The sequence below is a fragment of the Hippoglossus hippoglossus genome, chromosome 16 (genome assembly GCF_009819705.1).
Source record: "Hippoglossus hippoglossus isolate fHipHip1 chromosome 16, fHipHip1.pri, whole genome shotgun sequence".
Lineage (NCBI taxonomy): Eukaryota > Metazoa > Chordata > Actinopteri > Pleuronectiformes > Pleuronectidae > Hippoglossus > Hippoglossus hippoglossus.
This window is the reverse complement of record NC_047166.1, coordinates 93,163-110,494: the sequence shown is the minus strand read 5'-3', so window position 1 is coordinate 110,494 and position 17,332 is coordinate 93,163. Positions and strand designations below refer to the sequence as shown.

Genomic DNA, 17,332 nt, shown 5'->3' with positions numbered 1-17,332 from the left:
GTTTTTTTATGGGTCTTAAGTAGAACTGTGAGGGATTTTATCATTTAAGACTTTTACTCTTGGACACCTTTCTAACAACATTAAAAACCGGTAAATAATAATAAAAATTAGTAAACAACAATAGAAATGAATAAATGACCAACAAAAGCGATTATGATAAAATGATAAATGAGTGTGAAAAATATTTTAAAAAACCTGATAAATGATTAAGTGATTAAATGTAATACAAATTGATTACAAATGATTAAATGATTGATTTATAAATGAGCTAATACTTCATCTAGATATGCAATAAACACAAATCCTTCTCCTTTCACATTCTTTCACTGTGATTACAACACATACTTGTTATAAGCTGATACCACTGGTGTCTTAACTTAAGGATGAAAACCTTCATCAACAAACACATGAATATGCACTCTAGTATTATCTTAACAAGTTCAGTAAAGTTGGAAAGATATTCACAGATTCGGACTTCCCGGATCAATAAGTCATAAGCGAAACGTTGTTGAAGAACCATCGCTGCATAATTCCCACCGTAGTAAGGTGGACAACGGGCTACAGGCCAGTTTTCATCAGTATGATTCGTCCTCCGTGATGGACACAGGACATTGGTGTCTCTGTACAGGCTGTGAGACGAGTGCGCAGGGACCGTCTACAAAGTGCAACACCAAAAAGAGATATTACACAAATATTCAAAAACCATGTCACATGTCCAGGGTCTCCTGCTGGCTATGCTACAGTACTTAGTTTGGGGAAATGGTGTTTCGTATAATTTTGGGAAATATTTATTATGGAAAATATTCAATAACTTCACTGTAATACTGTATATTCTCACCAAAATCACGTCACAGGTCCAGGGAGTCCTGCTGGATATGCTACAGTACTTAGTTGGACAACACCTGTCAAAAGTGATTCTATATGATCTCGCTTATTGGTCATAAAAACAAAGGGAGGTTCACAACTAATTATTTCGATAAAATGTTTTGATTGTGGGACTGTAATGAAACAATAAACTGTTCAGCGTGAAACCCACTTTTCAACTACTGACCCCTGGGAAGGGCTCCTACACCAAACGTTCAGCCTTTCCAGAAGAAGTAGTTTAGATGGATAAAATGGATTATGTGTCTGAGTCATTTTTGCACGTCTATTCATGAAAATATGAAATAACATTAGGTTCTGGTTTGTGGAAAACAAATATGGCACATTCTTACATGGCTCCAATGTTGAAGAGATTCTGATTAAAATTCAACAAAATTGAGAAATACATTTTCCGTTTGTATTGCATAACCATCAAGGGTCTCCTTGTGTTTGATGTGTAGTTGGTGTCAATACACGTTCTTAAACAACTTTAAGACCATTAAAACGAAAGAAATTTTCCAAACTAAGTACTGTAGCATAGCCAGCAGGAGACCCTGGACCTGTGACATGGTTTTGGTGAGAATATACAGTATTACAGTGAAGTTATTGAATATTTGTGTAATATCTCTTTTCGGTGGTGCACTTTGTAGACGGTCCCTGCGCACTCGTCTCACAGCCTGTACAGAGACACCAATGTCCTGTGTCCATCACGGAGGACGAATCATACTGATGAAAACTGGCCTGTAGCCCGTTGTCCACCTTACTACGGTGGGAATTATGCAGCGATGGTTCTTCAACAACGTTTCGCTTATGACTTATTGATCCGGGAAGTCCGAATCTGTGAATATCTTTCCAACTTTTCTGAACTATCTTAACACAAGATAAAAATAAATGAAAACACACTTTCAGTCTTGTTTGTCTCATTCCAACCTTCTTTGGTCAGACCAGTTCTTGTCGGTGCTGCTTTGGAGATCTTCCTCCTTTAGTTTGAGGGTTAACCCTTTGTTTTTTATTCATAACCGTCTTTAATACGACAAATAGGAAAGGTCCTGAGACCAACCAACACTATTTAATAAAAGTAAAGTGACAAAGCAAATGAAATAGTTTCATTTAATCCTATCCTTCCGACAACATCGATACAACACTCGCGGTATTTCCTGTCAATCCGCTTCTCGGACTCACCTTCACTTCCGTGTTTTTTCATCAAAGTGGAACAAGATAAAAGTCAAAGATGAAATTTTGTAGAAAGTAAAGAAACGTGATGTTTTCATTTCCGCTATTTCTTCTTCTGTCTCTGTCCTCCTTCTCTTCTTCTTTGGCTTTTATAAAGAAGTGCGATATAATCTTTGAGGAGCGTACCGCCTCCTGCCGGAGCGGAGTATGTACTTCTCCTCTTTTCTTTATCTGTTTATTTTCTTAAAGTCTTTTTTCCTTTTTCTTCTTCTTCATACATGTTTTTTTTTGTAATCTACTTCCTAAATTAATCTCTGCTGTGTTCGTCACATCTGAAGGTTTTAGTTTGAAAAGGTCGGAACACAAATAAGATTTGAATATAAAATTTTGTCGGACTGTGATTTGTTTGGAACTTTCCCTCATTTCGATAATTTTACAATTAACTAACAACATTAGTCAAATTACCTGCTCGAGTCCCTGAGGTGAAGTTATAGAAAAACTCACCTCATCTGTGTTAAATCAAATAACATTAAAAGTTACATCAATGAATAAAAACAAAACAAACAGAAGAATAAAGATCTTAATTATTTCATGTTTTTATTAAAAGTTTTCAAGGAGAAAATCAGAGAATAAAAACTAAACACATAAAAAAGGAAGAGGAAATCAGCAGAAGGTTCCTGAGACTTGATACCACACCTTTATCACCCTCATAAAATGTATACCCTATATATATAACATCTATAGCTATATATAATATTTATAAGATAAATAAACTATATATAACATCATAACCTATATATAACATCTGCAAGCTATATATAGCAATTTTATGCTATATTTAACATTTATAAGCTATATATATAATCCATGAGCTTTATATATAGCTTTATGCTAAACATAACATCTATAAGCTATATAACATATAACATATGTAACATAAACCAGTTCATCTAGTTATCATATATCGTCCACCTGCCTATTACTCATAAGATAATAACTTATAGATATAAGAACATGTCTGATGGAGATGAAGGAGCAGATGAACTGAGGAGTTCCTGTCGGTGATGGTAGAAGATGTGAGGAGACATGTTGTGTATCAAGAAGTCTGGTTGTAACTACAACCTGTACGTTACATATGTAACATCTGTACCCTACATATATATATCTAAATATATAACATCTATAATCTAGGTATAACATTTATAACATGTTTGACCTCTATTAAGGATAGCTATATAACCTGCATAACACCTACAGCCTATAAATAAGCTCTGTAACATATCCAAACTTTATAATATCTATAACCTCTGTAACATCTATAACAACATATAATCTATTTAACACCTATCTTTAACCCAGATATAATGTATATATAACCTGTTTGTGACCTGTATATAACTTAAAAATCATAAATATACAATCGGTTTATAACCTGTTTGAAATTAATATATAGCCAGTATATCACCTGTGTATATCTGTATATGATGAATATATAACCTGTATAAAATCTGTATATCACCTGATCTTTTGTTTTACATCTGGACTCAGTTTCTTTATTTGACTGAAACATTTTCTCTTTGAATTCACAGATGATCATTTTACACAAATTGACTGTAATTATGCACTGCTCTGCTGCCGAGGAGGAGGAGGAGGAGGAGGAGGAGGAGGAGGAGGACATTTATAAAAGAGCCACACTTTACTGATAAACAGTTGATGGATTCTGACTGAGGTGAGTTTCACATGAATTGAATTGATTTCATCATCAGTTACTCAGATAACAAACATGTCTGATGTGTATTATTATTATTATTATTATTATTATTATTATTATTATTATTATTATTATTATTAATATCAGATACACGATAACTAACCTGCACTTGTTAGTTGGTTCATTGTTTGTTCTTTTATCTGATCTAACATGTGTGGCTGGTCAGAGCTGAATGTTCAAAATTTACAACAATAAATGTTATATACACATACACACACACACATATATATACAGTATATATATATGTATATATATATACACATATATATATATACATACATATATATATATACACACACGTTTATTTTCATAGCATAATACGCTAACATCCGCTGGTGGTCACTAACAAACGATTACATCAACTGGCGGTAAGCATTAATTAGTGCGGCAGAACGTACATTACGTATTCTCCATCTTGTCCTATGTTCAAAAAGGGAAAGTGTTTAGTTTAAAAAGGCAAAGAGGTAACGATGTCCGATGTACTGAGCGGCCACATGGCTTTCATAGTTCTGCCATACAAGCCAGTAGCCAGTCGGCCTGTATCATTGATTAAAGCCCAAAACACTTGATAGCGCTAATGTGCACAGTTATGTCCCTAACATCCGCTGGTGGCCACTAACACCTACTAACATCTTCTGGTAGTTGTTAACCTAAATTGTGCAGAAGACCCAAGGGATTTCATCCTCTCGTCCTATTCTCTCAATAAACACACACACATATATTTTCGTAGCATAATACGCAGCTCAACGTTCTTTGTAATAGAAGGAAACAGAAATAAAGATTCTTGAAGAGAAAATATTATTTGAATGAACACTAACCCTATGTGAAAATAAAATATCACTGGGAGATAAAGAGATGATACAGGTGAAAACACATGAAGATAAAAAATCAAGACAAGTTTAAAAGAGATAAAAAAAGCATAAAAGTTTATTGAAGATTTTATACGAGGTTGACGTTGTACAACATCTATAACCTGTACATCTATAACCTGTACATCTATAACCTCTGCTGTCATACTTGTCACACTGAGAAGGATCAGTGAGGTCACGGTAAATCAGTGGAACACATCAGATCCCAAAATGTGCTTTAAAGATAAATAAATATATATATATATATATATATATATATATATATATATATATATATAAAACTGAGTGTCGTCGACATAAAGAAAATATCTGCACCATGATTCAAATCCTTTAGTCAAAACAGACGCATAAAGAGAGAGAAGAGTAGTGGACCAAGAATCAAACCTGTGGGACCCCACGCTCATCTGAAACATGTTCAACAAAGAGAAAGAAAGTAACTTTGACTTCCTGCAGAGAGACAGACGGTCAGAAGGACAGACACTTCCACTCATCTGATGTCTTCTGTCTTTCAGCTCAGAGTCATGACAAGACGATGTGTGATCTTCCTGCTGATCTCAGGTTCGTGATCTCATCTAATTCCACTCACTTTTATGTCCCAAATCTGTTCTCTCAGATGTCTCAGATGTCTCAGATGAGTCCATATGGTCCACAGATACAACACAGGTTGTCTTCAATGTCCAAGTTTTTTTTTAAATGTCAACCATAACAAAACTCAGTGTTGTTGTTTACATCTCACCCTCACCGGCGTCGGCCCTCATCACCAAAAGCTCTGGAACCTCCTCGTGTTTCCAAGTTGACGTCTTCGTCTTCTACGTGTACGGCTCCTCTTCTTCATCCTGAGATATTTGTGTTCTTCCAGTTTCATGTCTGTCACGTGTTAGAAACCTCATCAACACGTCCACTCGCTCACTGGGAAGCTTCCACACATTGTCCTGCTGTGTCCTCACATGGACTCACTCTGACATGTTACAGACATTTTACTAGGAGGCTGCAGGAGAAGATCCAGAAAATGTCCAGAGACACTGACTCAGACATTTGTTCTCACAGACAGAACCTGCAGAACATTTCTCATTGTCTTCATTAGTTGAGTCTGTCCTCACTGTCTCCTGTGTCGTCTCTCAGGTTGGTGTCATGTTCACACCGACTATATCATCAGGCGTTTTCATGCCATTGATCAGAAGGAGACCTGGGCCAAAGCTCAGAGTTACTGCAGAGACACGTTCAATGACCTCGCCACCATCCTGGACCAGACTAACAATGCCGACGCCCAGCAGGTGGCTGGAAACGGGAAGTTCTGGATCGGACTCTACCACACCTCCTGGAAATGGTCCCAGGATGACAAGGATGCTCAGCTTGACAACAGCTTCACCGGCTGGGCCTCGAATGAGCCGGGAGATGGGAAGTGTGTGACCATATCTGCTCTCGGAATCTGGTCCGTCAGCGACTGTGGAGCTCAAAGCTTCTTCACATGCTACAGTGGTGAGTTTAAATAGAGTTTAGCTCAACTCCAGGGGACATGACTGCCCCCTCTCTGCGTGAGCTGAAGCCTCAGATGTTTGATTGATTATTGATTAACAGAGGAAAATAATTCATTGATAATTTTAAGAAAAGGTGACTTAAATTTAAAAACAGTCCTGAGCAAAGACAACCAGAACCACAGCGGTCCAATCAGAATGCTTTTATATATCAATGATATCAATCAGCTGATGTTTCATCAGGTAAACAGCTGATTTATGTAATCAGCTGCAGGTGAACATCACATCCTGGAGAAGCAGTTGATGACCTGGTCGGATGCTCGGACGTTCTGTCGCTCCACGTACTCGGACCTGAGCAGCATCAAGACTCAGCAGGAGAACCAGGACGTTTCCAGACTCCTGCAGAACGTCACAGGAGGAGCACATGAGAAAGAGAGCGATGAGGGGAGCGGGGGAGGTGTCTCTGTCCCAATGGCCTGGATCGGTTTGTACAGAGACTTCTGGAAGTGGTCTGATCAGAGCAGCGCCCCCTACAGTCAGTGGGCGATTAAGCAGCCTGATGAGAGTAAAGACTGTGTGGTGATGGATGTAAAGTCATCATCAGCTGATTGGTTCAGTCGATCCTGCAGCGAGAAACATGACTTCCTGTGTCACTCAGGTGAGTCTTCATCACAGGGTCAGCTGATTCAGGTCCCGCCTCCTTCAGAGACGAGGTATGTGTTTATTCATATGATTATGAATATGTGTTGTATTTGTACAGACATCAGAGCCTCGGTGCTGAGGTCGGTGACGGTTCGTCTGAGCTCAGGATCCACAGACGTGAACGACCCAACGCTACAAGACGCCATCCTGCGGCAGGTCAGAGGTCACATGACTTCATCGGAGAGACGTTGTGTCTGTCACAGTTGCTTTCATGATGAAGTTACAGTAATTTGAATGTAATCACATTACACTCAGTCTGATCATGTAATGATAATGTATGTTTCAGCTGAAGGAGAAGCTGGAGGAAGGAGGGATCAGTGAGGAGGTGAAGCTCAGATGGAGGGACAATGTCTTCCACAGAGAGGAGAGTGCGCCTCCTGGTGACTGTGAGGAGAAATGTGTTTAGACTCAGTTTATTGATTTGCTTCTTTGTGTGTTGATTTTCTTGATAAAATCCACTTTAATTGAAGTTTGTGTTCAATGTTTAATCTGTTTGTTCAAAATTTAAAACAATTCCAAATGATCAATTTGACAGGATATAACTTATAAACATATATACAATATTTATTCAAAATTCAAAACTACTAAAGGAGCTGTGATTTAAAAAAAAACCATTATTATTTAATTTGAAAAGGAGTATTTCACTTTGAAAGTAACATAATTGAACACATGACTAGGAAATCACACTGATGATTTCTATTGATTCACTTTAATAAACATTTTGAGATGACCAATGGAATGATCTAAATAAAAAATATTATTCATGTTTATTTTGACCAAAATATTGTCTTTCGACTTTTTTCACATATTTTAGTTTCTATTCACGTGTAAAATACTGTGATAAATTTAAATTGTTGTTTTTAATAAAATTAGAGTTTCATTTGTTCCCAAGTTTGATTTTTAACAGCCCCATTAAAAAATATGAACTTTATATGCCTCCGGCTATTGATGTCGCGATTAACCGATTTTACGATATCAGCGGTTTCATAACGTCACGATTTCATAACCATAAAAATTGTAAATAAAACTATGATATCTAACTATGGTGTCCTGCCTCTTGCCAGCCACTGAAACGTTGAGTAGAGGGAACTGACGTAACAGCCTTATTTCCACCAACGCTGAAAAACTCTGTCCGAGGAGTTCACAGCTAACCCTAACCCTAACCCTAACCCCTAACCCCTAACCCTAACCCCTAACCCCTAACCCTAACCCTAACCCCTAACCCCTAACCCTAACCCCTAACCCTAACCCCTAACCCCTAACCCTAACCCCTAACCCTAACCCCTAACCCTAACCCCTAACCCTAACCCCAGCTAGAGGAGAAATCCTTGTTTACTTTCGGTTTCTGACCACTGCCCCCCCCCCTCACTGTCGCTCTCTCTCTCTCTTCCTATTAACCATTATAAATGTAGCCGAGAGTTTACTTCACCTATACTGAGGTAATAGTATAAGGACATAAATAATGTTCTTGAACCAAGACAATAATGTCCGTTGACTTTTTCACAACTAGTCAACACGTCACTGCCAAAACAGAACAACTTCCGTCAGTGACCCTTCACAATAAAATTCCCATTCAGACACACTGATTATTATGACCAGTCACATACATTACACAATAAAAACTAAGTGGACATTGTGCATCTTTACGACTCTACATCTCTACATCTGTCCATCTATCTATCTGTTCTCGCTGCTCATAATGTCCATTTGCTGCAGAACCTGAGCCAGACCCTCATTGTTGTCCACCATCTGTCCGTCAGCCAATCTGCATAGAGACACATGGACACAGTTAGTGTGTGTGTGTGAGAATATGAGGCAGGAGCCGCAGTTAGAGTCAGTGATCACTGGAGGGCAGCACCTCCACTACATGGGTCTCCTCCAGTGTGGGGCAGTTTTACAACAGTTTTATTAATTGTTCAATTAAAATTCATCCAATCACAGCTTGACGTTAAAATTGCCCTTGAATATGATTTGAGTTCATGGTCGACCCATCGTCTGCAGCTTGATGAACCTCTGTGACCAGCGTGTTGATGGCCAGCTCCAGGTCTGAGTACTGGACAACAACAGTCAGCTGCTGTCATCAATAATTAATGACCAGTAACCAATAATCCATAATCAATGAAAGAAGGTCAAGGCCCCAAACATGTCACAGGAGGATTTTCCTGTAAAAGCTGCAGTCGCTGTTTGCTTTAACAGCCTACGATTTTTATTTTTTCAATATTTCCAACAGGGGGCGATGTTTGCCACCATATGAGCTCTTAAACCACCTGAACATCAGTGAGATAAGAACTACCTAAAATGACCAATAACCATCTTTGACAAACATTTTTTTAAAGTCTACTTTGATTTTTTTAGTTTGGTCCATGTCCCATCTGCTAACATGGAGGAGGTTTATGACCGATACTGCAGCCAGACACCAGGGGGCGATTGTGATGTCCATCTTTACCTGCGGCCCAGAAACATTAATGACACACACACACTCACCTTCTGCTTCCTTCATCTGACTGATACAAACTACAACTCCCAGAATGCATGTGTGTTTAATCATATCACTGGTGAGTTTGTTAAAAGAAGTTTTCATTAAATCAGAGTGTGAGTCTGTTTGTTCGTCTACGTTCACAGAGTTTCTAAAGTGTGGGTTAGGGTTGACCATGCCACAGGGTTCTCACCACAGCAGCCAGAGACAAACCATTTGGGTTTAAATTTACTTTATTAATCCAAACAGAAACTCACAGACTAACTCAAAATATGGCAGCACGTCCTGCTGGCAACTCAGCTTTTCAGCTCTGTCTCTCTGTGACTGTTCATGAGTGTCTCTCCACGTGTCCGTCTCAGTTCTTCTGTGTCTTTCTGAGGCAGCTTTGCTGCTGTCTTTAGTATCAGAGGATCAATGAGCTAACAGCTCTCACCTGCACTGATTGATCCTCTGGTCCAGGTGAAGGTGCTCTCCCTGCTACCTCCACAGACACAAAACAAACACAAAGACCTCATCACTTCACTTGGAATCAGAAACGACCGGGATGTGAACCCGGGCGTCACTGTGGAGAGAGAGAAACTGCAGCTGATCTGAGCTCCATGTCAGAGTGGACGCCTCAGGTTCTCTCAATCAATCAATCACATTTTATTTGTCTCATATTCACTCACAGATGTTAATAAGGAGCAACTTCCTCTGATCTTAACTTAGTGATCAGTGAATAAAGCTCAGTCCCATGTGAGGATCCTCTCCCAGGACACAAGTCCAACAGATGCTGATGGAACTGAACACATCAACAGGATTCACTACATGAGAAGAACCAGTTTGTAACTTCATGTTTAAAGTGTTTATACATAATGTCTGATGGAGATGAAGGGAGCAGATGAACTGAGGAGTAACTGTCAGTGATGGTAGAAGATGTGAGGACCTAACCCGACATGTTGAGAACAAATGGACTCAACTATCTGAGTCAATATAAAGATGATCAATGAGGATCAACGATGTCACTGTGATACTGTAACTACAGGAAGTACTGATGTGTTTGTGTCTGTGTGTATATGTGTGTATTTGTGGGTCTCCACCACATCTGTAGCTATTAAATGCTCTGTTACGGTCTGCAGATGTGTGTAAGTGGTTACAGGTGTTTACAGATGTTTAACAGATGTTAACAGCTTCAGATTCAGCTGATAAATCCACAAACTCCTGTCAAACTCCTTGTCACGGTCCTCAGTGACTGAGGACCGTGACAATGGCCTCATCCTGGCATGTGCTGATTGTTGTGGGGGTGGATTGGAAGCAGGCGTCGCTGTCGGACTCATCTGACCCAGTTTGGTACTGGTAGGTCATGTCTGCTTCACTGACAGAGGTTAGAGTGGGAAAAAACACAATCAAAGCATTTAATGACATTTGTTATGGTTTTCTTTATATTTATGTTTTTATTTATACTTTTGTACCAAGAGACACAACTTCGGTCAATAATGAATCAGTGATCAGATCAACAGTAAAAGTCGTACCTGAGCTCAGAGTCAGAGTTAACTTTGTGTCCTCCGTCGTCCTTCGCTCTGTCTCCACCCTCTGAACGCTCAGTCCGTCCTCGTCGTGTTGCTGCGGCGACCCTCCTCGTCATCCATGTGTCGGTGACGTGACGTGAGTTCAGAGCTGCTGAACACAGACTCCGTTGTTCGTCATCACTGGAGTCTCTGAGAAAACAGATTGATCTCAGTCTGACTCAGCATTTTATCCAACACTGAATCAGCAATATCCAAGTATGACTCAGTAATATATAAGAATGAGTCAGCAATACTGAAACATGACCAGGGAAATTCACACATCAGTCTATTTTTTTGATGTATGACTCAGCAAAATGTACCCAGACTGGGCAACACTGATTGATGACTCAGCAATATTTCACCCTGGGTTAGCTATCAGCAATATTTTAAGTATGATTCATCAATGACAAAATATGATTCAGCATCATTTAAGCCTGAAGTCACTAATATCAAAGTGTGAATCAGCAGTTTTGAATCCAAGTCAGCAGTTTTTGTTTGTGGCTATACATCAAGATGATGAAATAACACAACATTCATACATTTACATGATATGAGCCCTCGTGATAACTGTGGCTACTCACAGCTCCTCCTCGCTGTCGTCCTGGAAGGTCAGAGGTCGCATGCAGACAACACACATGTTTCTTAAACTGTGGAAACATGGCCGACAGTATACGCCTGAAAAAACAACACAGCAGCTAATAAATACTCAGCAGAGCTGGAACGACTTGTCCCATAAAAGGTTTGATAAAATATGACACAGAGCAGAAGATTGATCATTTTCTATATGTAAAGAATTTTATACAAAATAATGAAAAAATTACTTTAAACTCAATCAACAAAAACATAAATGTGAGAAACAACATAAACAACTATAAACCGTCACCCGTTGGTTTGAGAGCTGCTGTTCTGAAGCCTCAGTTTCACATTTTGCCATCTTGTTTTTTTAAAACCAGAAGTAACCATATTTAGAGGATTAGGGGGTGGAGCCCGACTGAGTGCTCGATGACACGCCCACCCTCACCTTCCACCTGCACCCATTGGATGGTACTAGCTTTCAATCACACTGTGGTATCCTCCCCAACACATCCGGTGCTTTATGGTCGGTTTGACTCTAAATTATCTCAATGAACATCAGCTGTTCGAAGAAGACTTGAAACTAGAGATTGAGACATAAACTCCTTAATGTTTACCGACGTTATAAAGAGAGAAGTAGAGTCACTTTCTCATTGACTTCTATAGAAACTACAAGTGGAGTCGCCCCCTGCTGGTCAGAGGGTTGGTCATGATGTTCCTGAAATGCTCTGGAGGTTCTGTCTGTGAGAACAAATGTCTGAGTCAGTGTCTCTGGACATGTTCTGGATCTTCTCCTGCAGCCTCTTAGTAAAATGTGTGTAACATGTCAGAGTGAGTCCATGTGAGGAAACAGCAGGACAATGTGTGGAAGCTTCCCAGAGAGCGAGTGGACGTGTTGATGAGGTTTCTAACACGTGACGGACGTGAAACTGGAAGAACACAAAGATCTCAGGATGAAGACGAGGAGCCGTAATACCCCTTCCCACTGTCATCCTGGCCAATGTTCAATCACTTCGCAACAAATTTGAAGAACTTCAAGCAAGTGTGAAGTTCCTGGAGGAGTATAGAAGTGCCTGTCTCCTGGCTTTCATGGGAACATGGCTTAAAGATCATGATCAACTTTCCGACCTGGAAATAGACGGCTTTGGAGTTCCCTTTCACCTTGACAGAGACCCCTCGGTGACCGGTAAGTCACTCGGTGGAGGTGTCTGTCTATATGTCAACAAGTCCTGGTGTAACACTGTGGTCATCAGGGAGACTCTGTGCACCCCCGATATCGAACTATTGTCTGTATCCCTAAGACCCTTTAATCTGCCAAGGGAATTTCCCCAATTATTTGTCACACTTGTTTACATTCACCCAAAGGCTGATGTGGATGTGGCAACTCAGACCATAGCAAGGACCGTTAGCACCGGACGCTCTGAACTTTGTTATGGGATCAGTATGTAACATGTCCTACTCGGTTTACGAAATGTCTTGACCTTTGTTATGGCTCGGTCAAAGGAGCTTTTAAATCCCTCTGGAGAGCTCCTCTCGGCACTTCTGACCACTTCACTGTTTTCATTGGGTCCCACACTATAAATCGGTCCTGAAGAAACTCAAGCCGGAACGACGGTTAGTTCCGGTCTGGTCACAGGACTCTATCCAACGCCTTCAGGACTGCTATAGTCTCACAGAGTGGGACTTGTTGACAGAGGCCTGTGATGATTTGGACGAACTTACTGAGACAATATCTGCATATATTACGTTTTCTGAGGAGTTCATCATCCTCAAGAAATCCATCTGTATTCTTCACAATAATAAGCCATGGGTCTCAAAATAGTTAAAAATACGATTAATCAGCAGAACATCAGTTTCAACCAGGGTGATTTAACTCAATACAGAGAACTACAGAAGCAAAATAAAAAGGAAATTAAACTGGCTAAACACATCTATGAAGAAAAGGTGGAGAACCTAGATCCGCAGATCAAGGGTCGCGGCTGCGGCCACATCGTGGATTATGATCTGTGGATCGCGTATCAGACTTTGTGATCGTAATGGTAGATCCAGTATGACGGATTCTGTATCGTGCTGGCTGATCGTGATAATAATGGTGGATCCTTTATCGTGTTGGCATCTGATAATGGTGGTGGACCACGATCAAGGTGGCTGCTGACCGTGGACTATGATCACAACTACACTGCTTGATATATAACATTTCTCCTCAGATACTCGACCATTACTGACAATAATCCATCAGTTCATTGACCTTCAGTTCTACTACAAAGTGTTTATTCTAATCAAAGCTGTAAATACTCTGATCTCTCTGATGTTCTCTGTTCCACGTGACATCTGTTCACTTGTGTCCGTCCTGGGAGACGGATCCTCACATGTGTCTCTGAGGTTTCTACCTTCTTTACCTGTTAAAGGTTTTAGTAGTTTGACTCTTGTTGAGGGTTAAGGACAGAGGACGTCTCACCTTGTTAAAGACTCTGAGACAAACTGGGATTTGTGAATATGGGATATACTAATACAGCTTGATTGATTGATTGATTGATTGAACATGCTCAGTGCTGGAAATTCATAGCGCACATGGGATGGTGTTAAGTCAATGATGGGGTTGCAGTCCAACAAGGGTGTAATTTCCTTCCATGCAAATCTGATATTGACCTCTCTAATGATCTTAAGTAATTTTATAATCGTTTTAACATCCATGATTTTAGTAAGGAGCTGGCAGTTTTTAACAATGATGGGCAGGATAGCATAGAGGTTAACAGGGACAAAGTTGTTAGACTTTTCCAGGGAGTTAAAGAAAGGGAACGTCCGGGCCCTGATGGAAAATAAAGCTCCAAAATCCTCAAATGACTAGAGGCCTGTGGCGCTTACCTCCCTTGCGATGAAAACACTAGAGAAAATTGTGAAGGAGGTACTAATGAATGAAGTCCAAGCAGAGTTGGATCCTCTCCACTTTGCTTACAGGTCATGCAGGTGTGTTGACGATGCACTTTACTAAATATGACTGGATCACACTTAGAGGGGGCAAAATCTTTAGTAAGACTACTTTTTATTGATTTTAGTTCTGCTTATAATTGCATCCAGCGTCATATTTCAGCACAGGGGTTGTCATTCTAAGTTCTCTCCCTCACACCAACTGAAGAAGCTCGTTACCTAAGCTTCTTCTGTGATTAACAATAAAACATTCACTCAAACAATAAAGAAAAGAGGAGGAACCCTTTCATTGCTCTGAGATGAAGAGTTTGGGGATTTTCTCAGCTCTCAGTTTCCTGTTTTATTTAGAAAGGTTGCTCCTGGTGTGTCTGTAGCTTTATTTCCTGCCTTTGTCCTGTTTCCCGTCCCCGTGATCGTCTGTATCTGTTCCTCGTGTGTTTCACCTGTTCAATCATCCTCCCTTGTGTTTAGAAGTCTCTGTGCTTCCCTTTGTCTTGTTCCCAGTGTTTATAATGTTTTTTCAGTTTTATTTTGTTTCTTTTAACCTAGTTTCTTTTGGACCCTACTTTCTTTTGTATCTTGTTCTTTAGTAGTGTTATTTTTGCCTTATTAAAGGACGTCTTTCCATATTTTACTGGCTCCTGCGTTTGAGTCCTGCTTTTCTCCAATTCCTTACAGAACCAGATTAAAATGAGTCATTTAGCGGAAGTTATATTTCCTCAGACTCTGTTGAATCAGCTCCTCCACAAACACACCACCAGGAGAAATTCCTCTTTTCTGTTCCGGTGTTAACTCTTCATTTCTATCTAGTTGTAAAACCAACATATTATTATGTGTTTTTACATCTAAATCTCTGTCTTTTCTTTTAGAACATTTGGATCTGTTTGTGTTGCGGTCATGTTATCGTCTCACCTGCACAATGTGCGAAGTGACAGACGACCATATTGTTGTCCTCTGACTTCACCACCTCTCCACAGGCCAGACATGTGACGGGTGACGATAGACCCAGAAGGTGAGCTCCCCCAGGTAACCTGACACACACACACACACACACACACACACACACACACACACACACACACACACACACACACACACACACACACACACACACACACACACACACACACACACACACACACACACACACACACACACACACACACACACACACACACACGAAATTCTTTGAGACATCAGATGATAGAAATGTTTTGGTTGGGACCTCAGTGCTAATACAGATGGGCGACATGACAGCTACCAAAACTAGAGCAAAATCATCTCTGTCGCCTCCTGGTGGTTGGCCGCAGTATAGTGTCTTAACCAATACAGTTTCCATCAAGTTACACTTACTAACAATAAGTCTGTCACTCTGCAGCAGTGACTCTGACATCATCACATGATAATATATATTATAATATTCAATTAGTAAATTTAAATTGAATCTTTGTGTTGCTCCTGATGTATGTAACTTCAGTCTGGTTGTGTAGATGTTTGTACCTGAGCAGGAAGGTTCGTAGTCGACTCCCTCTTCCACCTTCACCTCCTCCTTCCTCCTCTGCCAGGTTTCGGACTGCAGACTTCCTAAGAGCTTCCCCCTCCGCCGTCCTCTGACTAAAGATCTGCTGATGGAGGAACTGTGCCCTCTCCTGATGAACACGTAAATTACAACAAAAACAATTACACAACTCACTAGAATCATGTTTCCTTCCTCCTCTAACAATCAGCAGAGGTTTTTATTTACAGACTCTGACCAACACTGCTGCTGAGGAGACTCTGAGCAAGGCACTGTTCAGCACATTTCCTCTGAATGAATCAGTTCTGGTGTTTGTTGTGCAGATTGTTTCAGTGATGTGAAGACAAACTGTTTTTACATGTGTTAGTGTCACATTATTTAACTTCTGTGCTTTATGAGATCACTGGGTTTGTATTTAGATAAATGTAATGAACTGAGAGTGGGTCAAGGTCTGCAGGTCTGATGTGTTTCAGGTCTCATGTGCATGTACATATATGCATGTATATACTCATACATATATGTGTCTCTGATGTAATGTGCAGCGTGAGGAGACATATTTCCACTTCCTATTGTCTGGCATCGTCCTTCCTGGTTTATATTCTCACATAATTTTTTTCTGCAGTCGATGTAATGAACCTTCATGACTTTGGTTTTTATTAGTGAAGATTTCTCTTTAATAAAACTCAGTTTCATAAATGTGTTTGTAATTATGAGTGGAGAAGTGCAGCTGGTGTTTTGCTGTGATGCTGACTGACAGACTGGCATGCTGCCTCTGATTGGTCAACAGACTCATAACAACAATAAGTGAAACAATGGATGAAGAACCAGAGGAGACGGTTGGTGTTGTTATCAAATCTATCAGTGTGCGTGCGTGCGTGCGTACCTGCTCTCTCCCTGGATGATATGAAGCACAGATGAGTCGTCGGCAGCGTTGGACAAAGCCTCCAATCAGAGAGACGAGCAGAGTCAGGCCCAGCAGGAACCCTGCAACACAGACCAGAACCAGTGAGACCAGTGGAACCAGGTCACAGTGAGCAGCTGCAGGTTTGATACTTTGCTCAAAGGCTCCTGAGCAGACTACAGATTCAGTGATTATCTGTGTGTGTGTTGTATTTATATCTCTATAGCTTATGGATACAGTGTGTTTTTATGTGTTATTGATAAATCTCTTATTTAAAGGTTCAAAACTTGTTTTGTTTAATGATTATTAAATTAAATTCTTTCAAATCTTTTTCTGCACTTTGATTTTTAACTTTCTGTGACTTTCTGATGAGATAGATTTTAGGTTTATTTTTATTTTATGTTAAAATTCTGTATATAATAATAATAATACATTTATTTATACAGCACCTTTCATACATAAAATGCAGCTCAAAGTGCTTTACAATAAAATCAATAAAATCAAAGACATGAAAGAAGAGATCAATTAGAACATGTTAGC

At 39.9% G+C, this 17,332-nt stretch overlaps 2 protein-coding genes across 3 annotated transcripts in view; one reads left to right on the top strand and one right to left on the bottom strand.

The window, feature by feature from the left end:
* Nucleotides 1–3,731: 3,731 nt before the first annotated feature.
* On the top strand, nucleotides 3,732–7,308 carry LOC117776575 (macrophage mannose receptor 1-like). 2 transcript variants are annotated; one of them, XM_034610621.1, is made up of 6 exons: nucleotides 3,732–3,763; nucleotides 5,187–5,232; nucleotides 5,797–6,153; nucleotides 6,418–6,807; nucleotides 6,910–7,007; nucleotides 7,138–7,308. In XM_034610621.1, the coding sequence occupies exons 2-6, from the start codon at nucleotides 5,196–5,198 to the stop codon at nucleotides 7,255–7,257; spliced, it is 1,002 nt and encodes a 333-aa protein (XP_034466512.1). In that variant the 5' UTR covers nucleotides 3,732–3,763; nucleotides 5,187–5,195; the 3' UTR covers nucleotides 7,258–7,308. The 2 variants fall into 2 exon arrangements, with proteins under 2 accessions (XP_034466512.1, XP_034466511.1); XM_034610620.1 differs by lacking the exon at nucleotides 3,732–3,763 and having other exon boundaries at nucleotides 5,129–5,232.
* Nucleotides 7,309–9,411: 2,103 nt separating this feature from the next.
* dcst2 (DC-STAMP domain containing 2) overlaps nucleotides 9,412–17,332 on the bottom strand; it is a 20,474-nt gene continuing 12,553 nt past the window's right edge. The window contains exons 12-17 of the mRNA XM_034610616.1: nucleotides 16,775–16,875; nucleotides 15,876–16,024; nucleotides 15,288–15,406; nucleotides 11,456–11,549; nucleotides 10,839–11,024; nucleotides 9,412–10,681 (exon numbers count right to left, since the gene is read on the bottom strand). Of these exons, the coding sequence (XP_034466507.1) occupies nucleotides 10,552–10,681; nucleotides 10,839–11,024; nucleotides 11,456–11,549; nucleotides 15,288–15,406; nucleotides 15,876–16,024; nucleotides 16,775–16,875 (779 nt within the window). The 3' untranslated portion in view covers nucleotides 9,412–10,551. The remainder of the gene's footprint in view (nucleotides 10,682–10,838; nucleotides 11,025–11,455; nucleotides 11,550–15,287; nucleotides 15,407–15,875; nucleotides 16,025–16,774; nucleotides 16,876–17,332) is intronic.

Bases quoted from the DNA above. Each gene is read 5' to 3' on its own strand.
- LOC117776575 (XM_034610620.1), top strand. From the start codon at position 5,169: ATGTCTTCTGTCTTTCAGCTCAGAGTCATGACAAGACGATGTGTGATC. The intron at 6,154-6,417 runs GTGAGTTTAAAT...TTATGTAATCAG, and splicing joins CTTCTTCACATGCTACAGTG to CTGCAGGTGAACATCACATC. The intron at 6,808-6,909 runs GTGAGTCTTCAT...GTATTTGTACAG, and splicing joins TGACTTCCTGTGTCACTCAG to ACATCAGAGCCTCGGTGCTG.